At 40.8% G+C, this 23,010-nt stretch overlaps 1 protein-coding gene across 1 annotated transcript in view; it reads right to left on the bottom strand.

Moving 5' to 3' along the window:
- Window positions 1-6,435, bottom strand: part of CAPRIN2 (caprin family member 2) — a gene marked incomplete at its 3' end in the record, with an annotated part of 37,286 nt that extends 30,851 nt beyond the window's left edge. The window contains exons 1-3 of the mRNA XM_082491621.1: window positions 6,250-6,435; window positions 4,194-4,256; window positions 412-498 (exon numbers count right to left, since the gene is read on the bottom strand). Of these exons, the coding sequence (XP_082347747.1) occupies window positions 412-498; window positions 4,194-4,256; window positions 6,250-6,420 (321 nt within the window). The 5' untranslated portion in view covers window positions 6,421-6,435. The remainder of the gene's footprint in view (window positions 1-411; window positions 499-4,193; window positions 4,257-6,249) is intronic.
- Window positions 6,436-23,010: the final 16,575 nt, after the last annotated feature.

Raw genomic sequence — 23,010 nt, 5'->3', positions numbered from 1 at the left:
CAAGGACCTGCATGTCCTTTCCAGTAGGACTTCCACTAGTCTGCACCTATACAGGGGATGAGCCCACCTGAGGCACAAGATACCAGCAAGGTCATTAATGGTTTCAAACCTAAGTAAACTAGAGTAATCTCAAACACAGCTGAGTTCAAATGATTCAATTTACTTAAGCACAAGTTCTTACAGGGGTACACAGTGAATAACTATATTGTGGAGGCCAGTGGTACACAAAATTGTCAACATTTACTCTGCTCTACTCACTACTCCAGACAGTTTAAGCACACTGTTCCCCCATGTTCCAAGATAGAAAATTCCTAGTATTCTGTGTATTGGCATAAGTGTAGCCATTAGAAGGGTAGCATAAACTTTGCAGTTACCCCCTGACAATATTGGGAAGAGCATTTTTATACTTACATCTTGGCTAAGTCCTGAAAAAGTCTTCTGAAGCTCCTTGGCAAATTCCAAGTTGTGTACTACTTCATCATATTTCTCTACTGCCTCCTACAAAGGAATAGATAAAAATGTATTTTTCATACTTAAGACTACTGGTTGCATCTCAATCCCCTTGGACTAATTTTCATTGAAAGCTATTCATTTAGTGTGTACTTCCCTGAAACAAACTTCTTTAAAGATACTACGTAACTGGTAATTTAAGTTCAGTTGTTAGATTCATTCACCCATGACTGTCTGAGATGCAGTACAAAGCCAGCTCACACCACTTGCACAGATATCCTACAAGGTAGTCTGTATTAGACTTTCCAGGCAAAATTTTGTGCAATACATGGTATACTAGTAAACAGGAAAGTCTGTATACCAGTTACTTCATTTTTCCTTTTGTTCCTGTAAGTCTCAGCAACAAGGTAAACAGCTACTTAAAAATCAGATATTGATATGAAAGCCTGAACTTGTCTGTCTCCTGTATTCCTTCCAACACAGATGTTTTACCCTGATGCTTAGCTATATGCCTTTACAGATAAATTGTACAAACTTTAGAGAGAAAACAATATAGAACGCAAGTCATACTTTCAGGAAAGTCTTTTAAATTGGTTTCCACAAATAAAGCAGATTTCACATCTTCACTAATGACTTTAACCAATATTTTACCAGCCAGCCTTCAAAAAGACTATTTAAAGTAGATTATTAATTGCATTTTGATATACCCTATTTTTATGAGTTTTTCCCCACCAAGGAGCCAGTTCATTTTTATAAGTCTCCTTGACAGCTCTGAAGATTGCTAAATGCTGCAGTTCAGACATGCTGTCCATATCCTCAGGCATGCCTAGGAAGTAACAAGTTAAGTTTAATTTCAGTTGTTCACATGTGCTTTACACTCAGTTTGGTTTAGGCTCATGACATGATACCAGAAGTTTTTCTAGAATGGACCTGTCAGTCTAATATAAAGCTCTTTCAAAGTAGTGTTAGTGTTGATAAGTTTCATCAGTGCAGTGACAAAAGCTTAATCTACCATCCCAATAAGATTTGGAACATGTGCAAATTCCATATGTGTTCCTAAGCAACTGGAAAACAAGTTACACAATCATTTGTTCTATCAGTTTGATTGTTCAGTTACTTGTATTCACCTATTTGTAGTATACTAGACATTACTAGGCCTAAATGCTACATAGCACAACAAAGTGCATGAGTTACTGTACAGCACTCATCCAGTAGTTTAAGTTGTCCTCACACATTTTATCAAGCAACTTTTAAGAACTAATTAGCAAGTACACTTAGCACTTGGGAGAATGACTCCTAAGGCCCTAATGCCCACATATCTGACGCAAGGAAGACTCACAATTTAACACCAACATCTTACTAGATAGGTTGCAGTAAAATCCCAGAGTAAAACTCCCTACCTAAAAACATCAGGAACAGTTACCACTGCTCTGATGACAAGCTATAACTCAGCTGCAGGAAAGTAATAGCTTTCTTTTGTCATACCTGCTATTAACATTCATTAACAGCATGTTGGGAGGAACAGCGCTGAGGAAAGTCTGTTCAGCTTGCAAAACAGCACAGTATTGCCAGTGAGAGCATTTAACTTGCTGGAAGCTCTGCATATTTGAAACAAATGTTTCCTAAAGTAAAGCTAGTGCACACACAGTAGCTCTGGCAGGCATGTACCACGAGTAATTACAGTTTAATCCAAATTGCTGGCAAAACTAGTTTACCACCAGATGTGCACTTCTTCCTCTGTGTGAGAAAATGAAAAATATAGATGACATCAAGTTACATTAGAGCTCCCCTGTATTATAGGTAGCTTGGTTTCTTTAGGCAGGTGTCCAAATTATTAACTCTGCTCTAGCCTCAATCACCAGGTCCCAATATTTGTATATACATTGGGAATTTGCCTCTGAAAGGGACAAAGGCAGTATTTCTGTGTCTTAACCACTGAAACCGAGGTCTTAACTAGGTTATTAGTTAAATACTGAGTTGATACATGCTTCTACAATAGCTCTCTGAACAGTTTGATGACCACTTGTCAGTTCACTAGCAAGACTGAATCTAATTCCACATTTTAGAAGCCTGAGATATCCCAGAAATTGGGATAAAAATACTAATACTTTAAAAGTTAAGCTCAGGTGGGAATACTGAAAGCCAGTAACCAAGTTAATTGCCATTTTCCAAAGTTAGTGCTGCTGGATGCATTTGCAAGAAAAACACCTACAGAATCCTTCACCTCTTTAGTTCCCCAGTCTTAATTTCACTTTCACTTAACAGCTTTTCACAGTCCAGGATGTATACCAAGATAAATAGTCAAATTTAGAAGTAGCTTTAAAACACATTCAAGACTAATCAAACTTAGAAACAATACTGTTCAACAGTCTTACTGTTAGTGACATAAAACAGGTTGTATTTAACAGCTATGATCTAAACACAAAAGACTGTTGCCCACCTGATTCCAGAATAAGTTTAGAGGAACTAAAAGGTCATCATACTACTTCAAACCATCAGATTTAATTTATTTCTGCACTTGAAAAGGCAAGAGACTACAGATTTTGTAGTTGAATGCTAAATGATCATTCACTCCAATAGGTCTACTCTACTTTAAATAGCAAGTTATCATTCCCCCTCTTATCCCATTTATGTCTAGCTCATTTACAAATGATTCGGAGTAGGGAAATAGTATTTGTGTTCTCATACTGCTGCACTGTAATAAAGCTAACAGTCAATGAAGTATTTTTCCAACTGGTCCATTAGCAGGATCAGCACTACCACTGAAGTGTTGGTGCCCTTTATAACACAGTTGTTCTTTAGCATGTGTGAAGTACATTTTGAAAATGTGACTCCTAGCTGATGAGAGCAGTAAACCCTTTGGATTATGTGACACTGCTACTAAAACATGCTTAAGAAGCAATAGCCTTCATGTTATAAAAACTTGGTCTCAGTTCTAGAATACATTCTAGTCCAAACAAAAAAAAAGCCAGAACCACTATTTTAACATCAGGCAAGTTTAAAGCTAGTTCCACGAAATGGATCCATTTGTTGAGTAACAATCTTGCATCCTGGCATCCCAAACTCTAGCAACCTTAGGTACAAACCAGACATTTTTTTAACGGCATTTGAGAGTGCTGGCAACTCCCAGCCATCTAATAGCAGCACTAGAAGGACAGGGGAGTATTCTCAACTAAGTTAGTAATTCATAGCTAGATTCTTGTATTGGGAAGCCTTTAGATCCCATGCAAGTAAAACCAGCATCTTCCTTTGTACCAACAGGGACCATTTGTCAGTTATACTTCAACAGCTCCTTGTAAGCAACAGCACTGTGCTGTGCAGCCAACAAACAATTTCAAGTAACACCAGTTAATGAAGAAGTCATGAGGATTATTTAGCTACCCCAGAAATCTTGAGGTTTGGGTTTAACACTGCAATGCCATATAGCTAAGCTGCATACAGACACCTCATCAAGAAATAAAGGTGCAAGAGCACTGAAGCTGAAAGTCTTCAGGGCAAAAATAAACAAGGACCTTCTATTACTTCAGTACACAACATGAAGGTTAAAGCAGGAGGCTTAAAGCTTGCAGCCTCACCATTCAGCTTAATTACCTATAATTTGTCTATTTGGTTTTGTGAAAGGCACCACTGCAAGCCTGCAGGCATTCCTTCTGTAAAACTACCCCACTACCTCCTTCAGCAACTGATCCCTTCTGACATGTTTGAAAATTGAGGCCATCCACCGCTGCATAAAGCAAGCTTACCAACTGGTCTTGATTGAGGGCTTCTCCCTTCTTCAGGCGATCTTTGTAGTCTTCCAGTTTGAGCTGTAGGAAAATTCAAAGTAAATTTTTTATATGGATTTCTGTCTAACATGGACTATGGGGTATGAGTGAAATTACGTATTCTTTCTGTATTTCAAGTCATTCATACACTGCAACAGAACAGGAATTCTACTTCTTCCTCTCATTTTCAGCAGAAAGGCACATAGAAAGTTTTGCTATGCCTTTGATTTGGCAACCTCCAGGACTGCCTACTCCCCATTCCTATCTTTGCTCTTTGATTTCTTACTTGCTACCTTTATTTCCTTTAAGAAATACTAATGCATTGACCCTAGATTTTTAAGATACCCTCAACACATCCAGTGTCCTTATTTTGAATTAGGCTTTTTTAGCTTTTCCAAGCCAGTGCTGGAATTTAGTTATCTTATCCTTGAGTAATCCTACTTAATTTTCTGGTGCATGTCTTTCAAAATCTGGCTTCAGTTATTTCATCAAGATTTTATATCACTACTTCCAAAGGAAATGGACTAACATCTTTAGGGAAGAAATAAGATTTGTTTCTAATATACTGAAACAGTCTTTAAAAACTGATGCAAACTATACAAAACTAAACTATTAGGTCTTACAAGCTTCTTTATACACACAGGGAAAAGAAAGGGGAGCTCACTGACATGGAGTTTCATACTATTTCATTTGTAAATCTACCCACATAGGGTTTACCAACATAGTACCTATAGGAGCCTAGGACTAGGAATACTTTCTAGTCATTCTAGTAAGTCACACTTTCATTTGCTGTCAAGGCCATTTGTCATTCATGTGAAAATCAAACATACTTGAGAAATTCGCAACAAGCTTCCTTGGACAGAATTAGAACACAACAAAACATTGGTGAATCACACAAGGAAGCCATGCTTATCTGACATTATTCAAAGTGACAGCAGGATGCATGACATGAGACAGCAGTAATACTGCATCTCCTGCAGATGGATCAAGTCCCCTAGCCACATGGCCAGGCATCAGGTCTACTCCCTCTTCTCACCCTAAGGCATAACACAAAGCTTTTCACACATTTAGAGAAGCACAACATATACATTTGCTTTACTTGTAATTCTGACCCAGTACCAAGAGCAACAACACCATTACTTCTTTTATCTTACAGAGAATAGGATTTTCCCAATTAATAAATCATGCACATAGCCTTCAGTCACCTGCCAATCAACTGAAAAGTCTTAGAATGCAAGAGCCTGACCAGCTATAGCCACAGTCTTTTAGGTGTACTATTATCTCAGTCCTTATTCTTAAGATTGTTCTGGCCGCCCTGCCCCCCCCAAAAGCACAGTTCAAAGCAAGAAAGCAGGTTTTGGAGGCTTTCTGTTTAAAAGCTTTCTAGTGAATAACATTTGTCTATATTTAAAATAGAGAAGTCAAAGATTTATGCAAAGTGAAGTCCAATACATATTTAATACAATTTGACATTTCCATGAGTCAGAGGAAACACTGTTCCTAATTTCCAATTTTACATACATCTCTACATCCTAATATTAGATGTATGTAATCAATAGAAGCAATATGAAGATTTTTTTCAAGACTACAAACCATCTCCAAATAAGTTCCAATTTAGTTCTGAACCAATTCAGACTATTAGAGAAGCATCTCCAGTTTTGATCAGCATTCAATCACTTTTGTTAACTATTGGACATGCACTGTAAAGCTGGCAGCTGAGAACAGGTTGATAGTTAGCTGCATTCCTGATTACCTGAAACAACAGTGTTATGCTCACACAATGTCAAAGGCGAGTAGCCCATCTCAGAACAGTACGAGTAAGGAACACCATTCTCTACTGTACAGGGGGTTATAAATGATAATAACAAGCCACTGGCAAATTCATGTTTAGGTCTCTTCATCATTTTTTTTTTTTTTAAAAAAAATTCCATGATTACTCTCTATGTGCAGACCTTTTTCCAGCTATTATAAAATAGGCACCAAGTTTTACCATTAGTGGTTTAAATATGTGCCATACCAAAGAAAAACAAGTTACCTTCTTTTTCTCAATGTTCCTGATCTTGTGTTTGAGGCAGATAAGCCCATTATCAATGTAAGTCTCATATGCCTGGGAAGGAGAGGCTGCCGAGTTCAGCGCAGACTGCAGGGGGCTGGAGGGAGGTTGGTTCTCCCCAGACGGGTTCACCTGCTGCTTGGCCGCCTTCATGCTCTTATCCTCCCCCTCCTCTGACCAGCCTGAAGGTGACAATAGGCAACGGAAAGGGGCTTGGGAAAGCTGCACCATTGAAATAGATGGAGCTGCAAAGAAACTCCTTTTATTTAGCTCTCTCGTTCCTCCCTCCCCCCCCCCCTTTTTTTTTTTTAAAGTTACATCTTCTCTTATCACACATTCAGAAGAAAATGTAGCCACAAAATTAAGCCTCAGTAAGAACACATCACAATCTTTCACTCTTCTCCCTCCCCCTTTCAAAATATCTGTAGCAGGAATTTCAAAGCAAGGCAAACTTTGTATTGTTCGAGTCCCCCCACCCATCCAGACACCAGAAATCCTTTACATAGGCAGAATCAGACAGCACAGGGGATGATTCCAGAAACCCAATATAGTGTCCATATAAAACTAGATGGGTTTCCTGCACACATCACCCACAAGGGAAAAAAAACCTGCAAGCAAGCAATTGCAAATCACGCTGCCAGCCTCACATCCAGGCTGCAGCCTGAATGAAGATTTAGAAGTAGCATGCCTGAAGGTATAGCCTCTTTTCTTCTCAACCCCCATTAAATCAGTTTTACCCCTTCATGACCTTTGCAGCAATCCAACTGAGAATTTAAGAAGATTTCAACTGGAAAAAGTGAAGACAAAAAAAAGGCCTAGTAAAGCAAGATGCACACTCAGTTACAACAGCATCATTCTTCACAAGGAACTGGTCTCTGTCTACACCCATCCAAAAGATGTACTTGGGCCACGGCAAGACACCAGGCTTTGATGGGAGGGGCCGGGCTTTAACCTTGAACAGAGAATTTCTGTAGGAGATGCTCCACCACCCTCACCTTCAACTATTTACACCTGCTCCTGGAAAGCAATGACACCACATTTCTGCCTCCCTGCCCGCCAGGCCTGCAGCCCATGACCCCAGCAAGCACCAGCCACCCACGCCGAGGGGGGAGAGGGGCCGGGGAGTAGAAAACCCGCATTTCCCCGAGTTGAGCCCGCTCAGCCCCCGCCGCTGCCTCCGCACGCCCGCCCCACCGGCTCCCGGGCCCGCCGAAGGGGGAGCCCAGGGTCAGCCCCTCATCACGCCCTTGCCAGGGACGGCGAGGAGGCACCGCCCGGGGAGGGCACGGCCGCCACCGGCCCCTCGCCTGACGGAGGAGAAAGAAGGCAGCAGCGGGGTCCTTCCCGCTGGTATCGCCGTCCCGGGAATCATCACCACCTCCGCTTCCTGCGCCCACTCCCCCAGCTGCAGCGCCACCGGCCCCACACCTCCTGGCTCCCGCCTCCTCGCTCACCTCGGTACCCGCACGCGCTCAGGCCCGCCCACCGCCTGATATAGTGGCGGCGGAAGGGCGGGGCGGGGCCCGCAGCCGAGGTCACCGCCCGCCTCCCAATCACCGCCGCCGCCTCACCTGCCCGTCTGCCTTCCCGCCCCGCGCCGCCGCGTCTCACGTGACGCGAGGAGGGGTGGGGGACCGTTGCTTGGGGCATGGCGGCCGTTACCCGTCAGCGCGTGCGAAGGGGCGGGGTGGGGCGTGCCCCTGTGAAGGTCAGGGCGCCCCACCCGGGGGCCGCCCGTGGGTCGGGGCTGTCTGGGTTTAGGGGATGAGGTGTCAAACTGCTGGGCCAGGCCCGGCGCTTCTCTGGAGCTTGGCGTGGACAAGGGACCCGAGCGACGGCCCTGCCGGCTGGTGGGGGACAGGGGGAGTGTGGCCTGCCGACTGGCTTCGCAGGGAAGGGGCGTGTGGCATGACGCTGCCCCATGCCTGGCTCTCTGTGAGAGGGTCACACAGGCCACGGTGAAGCTATGGTCTGCTGTTGAGTTGCGCGTACCACAGTGGCCTCTTAAAACAGTTGGCCCAGGACAGGCTGGCTGCTCTCTCCAGGTGGCCCTGAGGAAAGGGTCTCATCACCTCAGTGGAAGGGGACCCCCACCTCTGCCTATTTGCAATGCGGAGCCCGGTCTCATCTGTTCACTAGTGTGGGTTGGGCGGCTGTGAGACAGCAGAAGTGTTGGCCTGTGCCTGTGTAAGCCAGCAGAAGGGTTCCTCAGGGCCAGTACAGAGCCCCTTGAGGAGACTTGCAGGGCTCTGGGTAATCTTATGTAACAGAAGATGGGTACGTCCTCTATAAATGCAACCTAACTGTGTAAACACATAGCTAGTGAAAGCACTTAAGCCCATTGAACATAGACAATAATTACAAACTCTTTTTAACCTCTAACACAACTGGAGAGGTTCTTCATGATCTTCTTCTGGAGAAGAGAAGGCTCTGGGGAGACCTCACTGCGGCCTTCCAGTATCTGAAGGGTGCCTACAAGAAGGCTGGAGAGGAACTTTTTACAAGGGTGATAGGAAGTGATAGGACAAGCGGTAATGACTGCAAACTAGAAGAGGGTAGATTTAGATTAGATATTGGGAAGAAATTCTTCACTAGGAGGGTAGTGAGACACTGGAACAGGTTGCCTAGAGAAGCTGTGGGTGCCCCATCCCTGGAAGTGTTCAAGGCCAGGCTGGATGGGGCTTTGAGCAACCCGGTCTAGTGGGAGGTGTCCCTGCCCATGGCAGGAGGGTTGGAACTAGATGATCTTTAGGGTCCCTTGTAACCTAAACCGTTCTATGATTCTAACAATGTCATCAGGTATCAAAGGTGGGAAGACTGGAGAAAACAGACCTTCCAAGGACCAGAGGACTAAGCTGGACTTGTTTTCTGTGTTTCTCTTTTCATGGCTATTCTCTCAAAAAGCAATAAATAATATAGCAAGTTCGGAGAGATTCTGAAAGTTGTGAAAGTTATGAAAATAGAGACATTTTGAAAGAGACAATGAGTAAGAAAGGATTGCAAAGAGGTTTTACAGAATATAAAAGGTGCTCATGTAGCACACAGGGTGGATGAGAGTACTGAGGAGGAAGGGCTCACACAAAAGAAAGATTGCATTTAAAAGTAAAACCAAGCAAATGATAAGTGATTCAAACAATAAGGGGAATTCACAGACTATTGCAGAATCAGATTCAGCCATATGGAACCACCTGTAGCATCCACAATCTTGCCACTTTCCCTGGTTTAATCACAAGTCTCAAAATACTTTATTTTTCTTAAAGCCCTAGCTCCTAGACTAAGGTCACTTTGTGAAGCTACTTTTCGTGACTGAGAAGGAATGCTAATGAATAAGACATAGCTTGTGTCCAGGATCAACAACGTACACTGAAAGTCCTTCTAGTAGATTTCTGTTCTTCGTGTGCTTTTGTTCAAAGCTATCACTGATGGACTAGATCCTTGCAAAGTAATTATAAAATGAATGATCAATTAATGCATATATTATGAATAAGTCATAATTAATGTGCAGACACCTGGGACTATTCTATAAATCATAATTACAGCTGGCAATCTACTTTATAGTGCACTTTTACAGTTTGGAAATTGTGTAAAAGAGGAAAAAATTGAAGGTTCACACAAGCCAAATCCATATTTAAAATCAAAGGATATTTGAACTTAATTTTAAAACAAATACGGAATAACCATTTGAGACTGATGTTATATACATTTATATTATATGTGTGTAGTCTCTAGAGTACTTCAAAGAGCATTATTAATGTGGCAAGGTCAAGCATGCCGAAGTTAGGAAATGCCAGGATTAAGAGCAGCCTAAATTAATTAGTTTAATGCCATTTCACAGATCCATTGCGAGATCATCTTTAAGTAGATGGTCATAGCTTATTACAGTCTAGCCACACATCGATCACAACCATGGATTTCTAGACTCTCAGTATGCCTAACCCAGGGGTCTGCGTGCTTTACTCCAGGATCTGAAGGGGATTGCACTCTAATGGCTAAAGAAAAACATGCTGTTCATTTCTTCATGTTTGAGTGATTCTGCTTATCCCCTCTAAACTGGGACTGCCCTCATTTTTCCCAGTCCCAGCGGTTTCTCCCGCTCTCGTTTTTCTTGCATTCCTATTTCCACTCCTGAACTCCAGGCTTGGTCTTTCTGCCCAGGTCTGCATGCTCTCTGAGTCGCAATATCTCATTTGCACACGATTCTAACCCTTTGTCCAACTGCTTCCAGTTTTCCACACCTGACTCTTCACCCAGCCTACCAAAACCTTTCTTAATCCCAGTGGTATCCAGTGTCAGCCTGCCTCCCTTTGGCTGCAGTGGGCCAACCCCCAGCTGGCTGTGGTGAAGACACAGAGACCAGGTTCCCACTTTCATTCTTTGCCATCATTCTTTGCTTATTATTGTATTGTGAAACAGCAGAAAGTAAATGGATATGTAGAATAAGATCAGCTGCTTGTTAACTTTAGGAGAGAAAGACATACGGTAAATGTGCTGTAAAGGTTATACAGTAATGGACTAGAGAAGTCTGCTTCAGTCATGCCACGCTTCTCAGAAAGGAAGGCTGAGGAATTCTGGAACCAGCAACGGATGAATAAAATAGATTTCACACAGAAGAATAAATTAGTCAGAATTGCACCCAATTTATTAGAAGAACCTGGAGGATCTTAGGAGGTACGTTGCTGAAAGGCTACACTGTGCTGCAAAGAGTTTTTTCACTTATATACACTGTGACTAACTGTCCGCTGTTCAGAAGTCAAAGCCAAGGAGCCTGGTGAAAGGGCGCTTCACTCAGTGTCCAGCATTGCGTTACACAAGCTGCTGCACATCGCAACGACTTCTAGCTTTTGCAAATGCTTCTTAACGATACAGTTCTCCCTTTACACCCCAGCTCCTTATCTTCTGTGATTTCTTCACAGTGTCCTAGTTTCAGTTTCCTTGTATAGAAACTTTTTCTTCTTCCTTTTTACCTCCATTTTCAATCCTGCCTAGCAAACTGGTTCACATTCCTGTTCTTGTGCAACGAGTGCCAGGCACCCTTCCCAATTCCCAGCCAGTTTTAATCTCCTCACTCAGTCCTCACCTTGCCAGAATTCTTTATTCTCTTGACTCCTTTCCATTCCCCTCATTTTGCTTTTCCCCCCTCATTTTCTGCATTTTCATCAGACATTTTATTCTTCTATAATGTTCAAGGGAAACAGGAAAGGAAGCCATGAAAGTAACCAGAAATAGTTACTGTGCCTGGGAGCAGCCATTACAAGCTTAGTCAAATTTCACCTGTGTAGCTCCAGGCCAAACAGAGCGTGTTTAATTAAAACCTGCGTTAACACCTATAAGATCTGTGAGGGAACAGAGTTGTGCTCCCTACCAGAAGCATCTTTGGAGAATTTACAAGTTCAGCTGAAAGAGCTCTCTGTGGAGTATGTGCCGACTGCCTGCATATAAGCATATTGCACAAAAGCCACTCCTTGACAGCAAAGTTAAAATTCCTGTTCCCAGGCTGTGGGTTTCTGGAATTTTAGTGAAAGCGCAGAAAGGACCCCATGAACTGCTTGTTTTTTCAGTCCCATTCTTTAAAATGGCTAACCCAGTGGGTCTCAACTCAGTTTGAGGCAGACATGTAGAATGGAAGATTTTATCTGGAACTGAAAAAGCTGTTAAAGCAAAAGCATATTGGAAAAAAAAAAAAAAAAAAAAGAAGTGCTGGGCAACCTTAGTAATAAGAGGGGCCAGCTGAGGTGGAGAAAGATGTTGTGGTCCAAGCAGTGCAAGCAGCAGCACCTGCTTCTATTAATTTCTCTGTCCTCGCTCAGGACTTCATCAAAGCTCAGCTGCAAAAGGGGAAACATTGCAGAGCAGGCATTCGTATGGGATTTCCTTTTTTGTGTGTTCATGAGTGAAAATTTAAAAAGAAATCCATTCATTTCCAAGGGTGAGATTAAAGGGAACATTTGCCCATAAATGCTTTGCAATAGGCACATGAAAGTGGATTTGTTATTTGTGTCAGAAGCATTTCTTTCATCGACCCTATGAAAAAAGTTTCCCTACTCGTAAGTCTTGGAAGTTGCAACTCACAGCTGCGCTTGTTGGGTTTTTTGGCAGCTAAACTCTCTCCAGAGTTTACGTGCAGAGAACATGCAGACTGTAAGGCTTTGGATGGCCACTGCGCTCTGCTGTGAGGATCGCCCTCATTTTTAGGATGGGAATCATACTTCTGCGTTTTCTGTATTTCTGTTACTGAGCACGTGGGCAAGATGCAGAGGAGATAAAAGGGAGGAAGGCAATATATGGGGCAGAAAACTAGTCTGAGTGGTAGACTATTGGGGAAACCTTGGAGATTTGATGATAAAATATTAGTATGCTTGTAAAATTAGGCACTGAAAAGTTAGAAAATAGTAGAAGTAAATTCTCCTTTAAAACCAATATTAATTCAATTCATTTTTGGTCTGTCAGCATTTTGATAAATTGATAAATTAACACATTTAGAGTGTTATTTTCTCCATGAAACCCCTCCCTTCCCCCTCTTTTGTTCTGTGCCTGGCATGGATGTGGCCTTAGAACAAAACCACCTGTGCATTAAAAGAGTTGATGAGTTCAGGACTCATACCTAGTTTTTGCAGGATTTAGAAGACTTACAGTGAATGAGCAAAATAACTGCTGGAAAAGATAGGTAATGCAATTGAACACTGGCCTTTAAGCTAAATTTATCCCTATCTCTGCTACAAACTTCTGAAGAACTTTACGTGGATATGATCTTCATTTTCTAGATAGCTTAGGATCTGGTTGTAGATATAGAGCATTCACAGCCGCAAGTAACATAAACGGGGAGATGCTTTTACCATAATATAGTTATTTGCACACAAATGAGGCATTTAGTGTCTGAAATTACACACTCAAAGTTAGTAGCATCTGCAACAATTTCTCGGTGTCTTAACTTTTGCCTGTAGAAAAGGGGGATAATCCTGCCTCCACCATTCACAGGAATGCTGACAAAGAGCTGCACAGTGTTATTTCCCCATTCAAAAACCAATTCTGTTTCCAAACCAGACCTTTATTATTTGGTTTTGGTAGTCTGTGGAAAAATGTTTTCTTTTCCCACACATAAAGGAGAGTTCTGTGATGGGAAGAGTTTATTACAAAGAGGAGCCAGAGAACTGCACATGCTCACCCTTCTGCACAGGGATTAACTACATGATACTGTGAGCTAGGAGTGCTGCCTTCATCTGCTCCTCTGGCAGAGCCCAGATAGTCCAGTGCTTCTTTCCTTCCCAAGAAGTAGCTATAAACTGCCCAATGACCCTGTCTTTCCATCACAGCCCTGAAGAGCCCTTCAATGCTGCAGGTCTCCATTAAAATATTATTCTGTTATGTTGTATTTCTCTGTTAGAGCACTTTTTTGCTATGGTTTTCATCCCCAGTAAAGTAGCTTCCCAGTCGTTTTTTAAAATCTTTCTCAAACATCTGAGGTCCTTCTTTTTCAGATTTCTGAGTTCCTACACGACCACATTTTTTTCTCACAGAATTTGACTTGCTTGCTTGTCCAGCGACTCAGCTGCAGGATCCTTAATCACTAATGGCTCAAGTCTCTGTATAGATCTCCTGGCATCTCAGAAGCAAGAGTTTCTGGCTGACTGTACTCTTATGACCATGGGTACATAGCTCAAAAATGTTTAAGTCAAATAGGTCTTAAAATATAACAGCCTGACTCAGTCATTTTCCTTATCCAGTTGGTCATCTTAGGTATGGTTTAGATAGTAATGATTTGGACAGCTTAGAAGCTTTCATGCCTTTCATTCTGTGACCAATAACCCTAACTCCTCCAGCGAAGCTAACGGATTTTTGTTATTCCCAGGGAAATACTAATAACAGATTTATTTCCTTCTTATTACCACCTAAACACCTTTGATCTCAAACTTTTCAAGTGGACCGATAGAAAATATTTTCACTTGTGTTTCCCTTTGAATCTTACTGTGTCACAGCTGCATTCTGGGACTCAATTAAATTTAATTTAAAAGTCTGATTTCAGACCATCACAGACTATCTCTGCAATCTGGTACTTTTCTCTGCATTATTACCCAATATGTTGTGAGGAAAGAAAAAAATAGGCCCCACTTTCTGACTTTTTCTCATTAGAAAGAGAGGATGAGTGGCAGACAAATTGACATTCTGGAAATCTGTCTGTGACTTGAACTCAGGGCTCAATTTCTGTGGCTTTTTTTTTTTTTTTTCATCTGCAAGTTCTGAGTAATTTCATATGCAAAACGTTATGCACCTGTATGTAATTGAATAAGAAGAGGGGCAGAATTTGGCAGCTTCACAAAGTGCTATTATGAGATTCGGTCAGGAGAAAAAAACCCACCCAAAATGGTTAGGGAAAAAAGCTTGGAGACTGTAGCGGTTTTTATTATAAGTTAGCTTATTTCATGAATCTGTGTTCCTGTAAAAACTTAAAATTTACATGAAATAATATGGTATTTATGTAGGGAAGATGTTAACCGAAGTTTAAATGGTGTGGTAAATAGAAATTATAGGAAAAAAATCATAAACCAGAGACCCAAACCATCCCTCTGATAGCTTTAACAAAGTGGAGAGGTGTTTTCTAAAAATGTACATGCATATGCTTAAATTTATGTTGCCCGTTTTCTCACAAAATAAAAAAATACTGATCACATGAATGCCATCAGCACAAGTTTAAGTATTTATAGGATAGGGCCTCTGTTCTTTGAACACCTCCAATGATTCTTGTAGAATTCAAAGTATGAGAAACAATTTTGATCGTAGTCCTTCGTTTTCCTACCTTTTAATAAAATCCAGCTGTATATTAATTTGTATTATAAAATGATCTTCTATTTCTATTGCAACCATGATTTTCTTAGACTCACCAGAAAATAAATTGCTCATAAATCTTTAATATCTTTTAAAAAATTGCCATTGATTTTAATCAGAAATAGGAATATTGTTTACAATTTATGACAGGGCTGGAACCACCCCAACAATTTTATAAAACTCTTAGACAGATAGCAGGATGCATTTATCCAGGGATCCTGACAACCTGGGTCTTAATATTTTTATGCTATTAAAATGAATGAAATATTGGACATTGTTTTAATCACCTGCTTCACCTAACTCCCATTTTCATTTACTGTCAATATTTGTTACAAACAATAGTTCAAATACTCCCTCTTAAAATGTCTGCATATAAACTAATCTGTTTCTCCCTTACCTTATTTAAGTTTTGCCACAAGAAACAAGCTTTCACTTGGAACAATTTGATTAAGTACTTTGCATTTTTATGTTGGCTAGGTTGATACGAGTGCAGCCATTCACACAAGTGTTGGAACATGGCAGGAGCCACAGGGGGTATAAACTGCAGTTGAGCCTGCAAATTATTTTTTTGTTCAGGACCCTAATTAAACGTGCATAAGTGCATGCTTAACTTTGAGCATTTGACTAATGCCACTGACTTCATTAAGACAATATACTCTACAAATTTCATTTTTATTAGAAATTCGTATTGAAAAGCATGGGTTTTTTTTTTGCGTTTGCTGTTTTTCTGGCTTACAAGAATTGTGGTCTTAATGGGAGGGTTTATCTTTTTAAAGAGGAGCAGTAAGTGCTTCCTTGAGATAAAAATCTTGACAGCTTTCCAGCACAGCATTTGTATGCTAATGGAAAAATTCTAATGAAAGAACTTTATTAAAGTGTTTGTGAATAATTGTTTACTCTCTGTATTATTCATATAATTTAGATACATATGTATTATTATGTTTTAGAAGTTATGAATACTGCTCAATTCAGAGATCCTGTTTAAAAAAAAAAGGAAAACAAAAACCTAGTGTTTCTGCAACACTTTGAACATGCAGAAATGTAGTTACAAAAAAGTAATGAATAATGTTGTCAAAAGCATACTGCTGTTGCACCTCCTAGAGCCAATGGAATATGAGGAATGTTTTCTGGTAAGAAAAAGCAGAAGCAGCTCTGAAGCTTGCCAGAATATAGGTGAATAGTTTCTCTGAATTGTTTACAATTTTCCCGTTATTCAACCAACTGTACACTAGCACAACTGGAGACAAAAACCTGTGAAATAACCAGAGCCTTCAGCCTCCAGTCAAGTTAATGCCAGCAGAATATTTTCAGATCCTCAGAAAATCAGACCAGCGTTATACTCCTGCACCATTACCACTGCTGATAGCAAAACAAAAGAGCCAGGGCTGAGTCTGGGAGAGAGACAGAGATTTAGTGACCATCCTACAGCTGGGAAGGAAACCTGCAAAAACCCAAAGCAAGCAAAACCTTGACATCTTCTCTTACAGTAATGCTGAGAGGCAGCGTGAACAGATGTTGCTATCTTCATGTTTCAGTGATAAATAAATATGCATTCATTTCACAGGCCTAGATTGACTCAAGTGTCAACAGCATGATACATGGGATTGTTAACACAGATTGAAAACAAAATCCCTTTTTAATGCTGTTTTACACGCCTGGGTTATGGCCACATTGTCCTTGCCACCAGCACGTCAACAAGAGCACAAAATCCTGGGCCACTGTCCTGGTTTGAGGTAAAACAGAACCAGGCTGGATGCCTGGATCATGGCCACAGGTCCCTGGCCTCAGAGTCCTTTGGAAACACTTGAATTACTCCATGTTACATGTAGGGATGTGAGCCGATGAAGGCTAGCCTGCTTTGCCCTTCTGTTTCCTTCTCTAGACAGCCAGTTGCACGTGCCAGGGCAGAGGCTGGGCACACCCCGGCATAGGCTGTGTGACTGGTGAGTGCATCAGATCTCGCATGCAGAACCAGGAGCCAGTCCAGTTTAGCACCCTTCAAGTCCCTCAGGGTAGGTAGGACTCCTGGTAGCCCTAGACTGAACAGACAATTCCATAGCTAAAAGCCTCCACTTCCAGAAAGACTGAGAAACCTACAGCTCCCTCTGATATCCGTTGTAACCAGAAATGCTCAGCCACTCTGAAAATAAATGCAAAAGCCCATGGGTCTGTAAATATTCGTTCACATGTTTATCTTTAAGTACATAAGTAATCCTGCTTCATCCAGCCTTCATTGAAGTCATTGGAAATATTGCCATGGGCTTCTCAGGTCAGTATTTTGCCCCTCACTCCCACTGGGCTTCTCATGTGTTGAGAGCAGGCCTAAATTTGTGTTATGGGATGACAAAAAAATACCCCGAATATTTGGATATATTTTATGGAGAGATTTTAAATTAAAAACCTCCACATTCCCCCCTTACCTTGCCGCAATGCCTACCGTGATGCTGCTTTTAGTTTCACACTGCCGAAGGTTTACTAGTCTCAGCTTTGCATTTTAGCTTGCTCCTGTCAAAAGTTTCTTTTGCTGTGTAGTTCAAGTATATTATACCATTACAGAAAGGTCCCTAAGACAGTGGCTGACTGCAGTTGGGTGGATGTTTCTGCTCCCTGCAGAGAAACAGAATAGAGAAACGAACAGAAAAAACTCAGAGGATCTTAAAAATCTATTAGAAACTGCATTACTCACCTTGATTTCATAAAGAAAATACTCAGATATGATGGCCATATGAAATGCCAATATAATTTACAACTGTTCATTTTTTTTATTTGTCTTACTTCAGTGGCTCATAGGCTGAGTCTAAGTCTCTCTTACTCAATAGATGTGGGGCTTTTTTTTCAAATGACACAGGGGATTCACAGAGCTGGCACGTTCCCAAGTATAAAAAGGCTCCACCCAAGGCAATACAGTACTGCTCAGCTCCTCTTCTGCTCTTTGCTTTACATGATGGGATGTAGCACAGGAAACACAACATGCCAAATCCCAACAATTATGAATGACCCTCAGGGTGGAACCTAAAGTAGTTGCCTAAAATGTCCAGTGCAACTTAGAGAAAATATTTTTATGAAGCTTCCCCCCCTGCCAGCTTTGAAGCAAATGACCTTTCGAACAGCTAATCAAGATATGATTATTTATTCTGAAATTCTATATACAGACTTCAAGTAGAAAAATTATAGCAGTTTAATGGGCTACAAAACATTTCTAACCTTTTTTTTTTTTTTTTTTATATTTAGCTGATGTTACTGTTGCAATTAGGAATATCACTCAGGCCTGCAGGTGCAGTTGAACCGAACTTCACATGTGAACTTCCCTTGAAAATTGATGTCAAGGATAAAAAATTATATAAAGTAGCAGAATGAATTTTAGTAAATTGACCAGATGCCTTCTGAGCCTTCCAAACAGCTTGCCTTTCCACATATACAGAGGAAGAAGTTGCTGTTCTTTTACACTGCAATCTTCAGAACAGGAACATGTGCTTCACTGGGGTGGAGGGGCTACTCACATTTGGTAGACTGAGAAGAAATGGGGGTATTTCTGAGTAGATGCATTTCATGTCATTACTATGTTGCCAGTCCATGGACATAAGTGCACAAGAAATTGAATTGACTCCAGATCTTTTTTGTGAATTTTTAGTTTCTTTAGACTTTTTAAATGTATACTGGTTAGCTAATAAGTGGTTTGTTAGGCTCACCTTAATCATTGTTCCAGCAAATCCAGCAGCATTCAGACAGAGCTCAGTTAATTTTATCCAGCACCTTTTATGGGAATCTCACGGTCGTCTGGAGGTTTCCCACCCTGGGAGAGAATGCTTGTGGCGACAGATAGCATCCTGATGAGGGAGGGAAGTTAAACAATTTTTTTAATCATCTGTTGATTAGTTTCATCATGTTTTCTTTCTTATTTATCCTCCAAATATTCCATTGTCCTTAGGGGGTAACACCTGTGTCCAGCATTTTTTCATTGATGCTTCTACTTTCTAATAGCCTTGGGTGACCTGCTTCCCTTCTTCATCAGGCAATTACACAATATGAAGTGTGTAGCATGCAGATGAAGTGTTGTGAAGGAAAGGATGTCTTGAACTCATTATTTGGAGAGATATGTAGCAATGAACTATTTGCAATGCTGTTGGAATAACATACGATATAAATTAAGTGGAACTGACTTTGCCATTTTGCATATGATAATGGAGAGTTGAAAAGCAATGTCTTAAAAATTAGGAAGTTGATTGAAATTATGATACATTTATTTTCTACCTCATACATTAATAAGAGAGTTGTGACGGTGATTTCTAAATAGATAATAGAGGACACTGAACTAACACACATGCTTTAAAACTGTGATTTGAAAATTTCCTACTTTGTTGCATAGTCATGAGGCCTGTTACTTGCACATTTAATTTCCTTTGAATACTTTTAGCACAGTGAATGAGTAATTATTAAATGAATGTACTGAAGACTGAATCATTTTTATTCATTTTTATTTTTATTGCTATCTAGATCCTAAGGCAGGTGGAAATGACAATGAATGGGGGGGGGGTTAAGACAAATGTTTTATTTATTCTGTTGGGCATAAGTTTTCAACTAATTTGAAAATTTAAATTAATTTATGGCTTACAACAGATGACAGAAAGACTGTCTTGAAACCAGAAATCTCATTTTCCCTTGTGTTGGGCTGCTCAAAACAACCAATGTATTTAAAAGGGCTGCAAGTATGCTATAGTGGTCAGCTAATATCCACAGTTTGTGGATGTATGTTTGTTTTGTTGTTTGTTTGTTGTTTGTTTTTTTTTTTTAAATTTAACCCCCCCTAGTTTTTAGAAAACCTGAAATAAAAACAAATTTTGAAAACAGGTAGGTGTTCCAGGGGTTCCAGAGGATCTCAAATATTGGATATTCCTTTACTATTTAATCTCACGCTACTGCCAATAGCCCTCACTGACAAACCATTTCACTTATGTTGATTTTAAGACATTTCCGTAAGGATTTTAAAAGTCTGTGATCAACGGCTCTAATTCTGCAGATATTTAGAACTGGGTATGTGGCCTGATCCACCCCCCAAATGGTTACACATGGGGGCTATGATGTGTTTCCGGATTCAAGTCCTAAATTTGGTAGATTCGAAGTTACTTGTTGTAACAAACAAACCATTGGAAAAGAGAGAGCAGAAGTGAGTTGTGTAGACGTAGTGCTGAGGGACATAGTTTAGTGGTAACCTGGCAGTGCTAGGTTAGCGGTTGGATGTGATAATCTTAAAGGTCTCTTCCAACCAAAACAATTCTATGATTCTATGACAGAACAGTGTCAATCCTGTGATTACCAAGCCAGAACAGGGATGGGACCTTCTGCGTGTGCTGCCGTTGCTGAGTTTCCCCTCCCACAGCCCTCTCCCTCAGTAGCCTCGCCTTCGGCAGATAAACCATGACAAATAGCTTGTAATGAGCTTGTAGTGACTTCCTAGACAGTAACTTCTCAAACAATTAATCTGTTCATCAATGCTTATGCATCTAAGCCCTAACAAAGTTGTAAAAGTAAAAATACATAGTTATAGTGTACAACCCACTGAATACCTGCTTTCTGTGTTTTGGTGGGCTTTGTTTGCATGTATGTTGTGGAAATAGTTAAGACAAACTGAAATAACTCATTATTGTAACACAGCAAGAATGCCCTTTGAGTGGGAAATGTGATATTGTTATAATTCTATTGTATTTTCAGAGATATTATCCTAGCCCCTGAGTAACTCATGCTCTCGGACATAGATGTAATCAAGGGCAAAGGAACAAATGAGGAAAGAAAAGAGAAAGACAGTTTGAAGTTGGGGGCGCAGCTTTAAAATTAGCAAGGGCCCTGGGTAAACTCCCCTCCTCTGCACATATGTGTATAACTTACACTATGGCTGCATTGCAATAGTGGACCCTGCACACATAAATACTGATTTACTATATGTAAATTTTACATGTACATTTACAGAACCTTTACAGGCCATTTGTGTTCTCAGTACAGGGTATTGTGACCTGAGCATAAACAGAAACCAGATTCTTGGTCTTTCTTAACTGTTCAGGTAGCTACTCATCTTCAAAGACTACAAAAGGAGAGAAAAATGTGAAACAAAAAAGCAATTTTGATTTTGTGCCTTTTTAGACAATAGCAGAGGTGACAGCATCATTTTTTAACTCTCTTCTCACTAGGTTTGGCCAATAACTTGGCAGTAACTGGACAAACCACTCTAAACAAGGAGGCAGGCAATAATTTACACAGTTTAAAATCCCATCTCCATTCTCATTACAGAATATAGAGATGGGAAGAATGTCCTGGGTCATGAAGTGGGTTTCCCTGCAGCTACAGACGGCCAGAAAGCATAATCCCTCATATAAACAGTGCCCTTTTATTTTGGCCAACTCATAGGTACATAATCTCCGAGTTAGAAAATGAAGAGAAATCTACCTCATGGTCACAGCTTGCAGATGTTGCTGCTTTTAACCTAATTCAAGCAATGTAGAAAACAATAAATAACTAATGTGAAAGGGAGAGACTTGACTTTCCTGAGATTTTTGAATTAGAAAATCAAATCTGATCTAACTACATACCAGACTGCTAGAATCATCTTCCAAACTCCATGGCAGAAATTTCATCTCTGTAACTTCTCCCTTGCCTCTCAAAGCCTACAAAAGTCTGAATTACACTTTCCTGCGTGGATATGAAATCATTCCTATTTAGTTTTAGTTTCTTTTCTGTTTTCCCCACAGGTAAAAAGGGGTCTGAGGAATCTACCCAGGTCACTGCAGATGGACATTTTGCTCAAGGGAGAACATGTGGGAACACAGCTATCTCTGCACTGTTACTCCAGCGGATCTCTGCTCGGCTGCGTGCTTTCTCCGCAGCCCCACGCTATCACTGCACAGCCATCTGCAGCTCACAAGCTTCCCATCTAAGCCTCGGAGCCGCACATCATGTTGTACAGAGCACTATTCACATAGGCACAAACAATAGCCGAGGGTTAGCTTGTATAAACGATGAGAGGTAATGCAGAGGGGATGGGCTCTTCGCTCACCCGCCTTCAAAAGAGGAGAAAGTGCCTGCCTAGCAAACAGGCTGTCTCCCATGGAAAGCTGGTAATACAGATGAGGCGAAGCTCCTGCTTCCTGTCTGCTGACAGAGGCCTTCCAGAAGCAAAAGAGACAACAGATGGTTACTGTATGCTAACACCACTGAAAATCTGTTCAGGTCCCGACATTTCTCAGCTCTCGGTCTATTCCGCCCTCTCATGTATCTCCATATTCTCTCAGACCTAAAAGGCACATTTTTCCTCACCTGAAATAGAAACCTGCATTACACTAGTACCACCACTTACATATAGAAAAATCATCTTTTCCTTCACTTAGAAACATACTCTTTTCTGTTGGTTCCTTAAAAGCCATGCTGGCTCAGTCTTCCTGTACTGAAATCCATTTGGATACTGTCTGTTCCCATTTTCCATTTGATCTTTGTTTTAAACCTTCAACTTGTATCAGGACTCCTGTCTACTCCCAAAAGCACAGAGTCAGCAGCAAAACCACTAGGATTAGTTATCACTCAGACTTCAAAAGTGTGTCCAACAGGCTAGACAGAAATGACAGGAACATTAAGAGACAAAGTTGAGAGAGAGAGAGAAAAGGAGGGGGGATCAGACTAAGAAGGTGATGTTACTTAGAGGAGCTAGTATAGAACATAATTAGATTTTACTCAGTTTTTCTTTCTAGGGTGCCTTGACCTCTGTTCATGACTATTTTAAAATTTCTAGAAGCTCTGTAACTTTTGAAGATTAAAAATAACAGAAAAAGGAGCAAAGGGCTTCCTATATTCCTATTTTATTTCAATCCAGCATAAAGGAGGACAATAAATCTCCTGCACCTTCAGCATGTTCACTCCAGTCGTCTCTATGCTACAGCA

The sequence above is a fragment of the Vanellus vanellus genome (assembly GCF_965231255.1).
Source record: "Vanellus vanellus genome assembly, chromosome: 1".
NCBI classification, from domain to species: Eukaryota; Metazoa; Chordata; class Aves; order Charadriiformes; family Charadriidae; genus Vanellus; species Vanellus vanellus.
The sequence above is the reverse complement of the archived record's forward strand: the minus strand, read 5'-3'. Positions and strand labels throughout refer to the sequence as shown.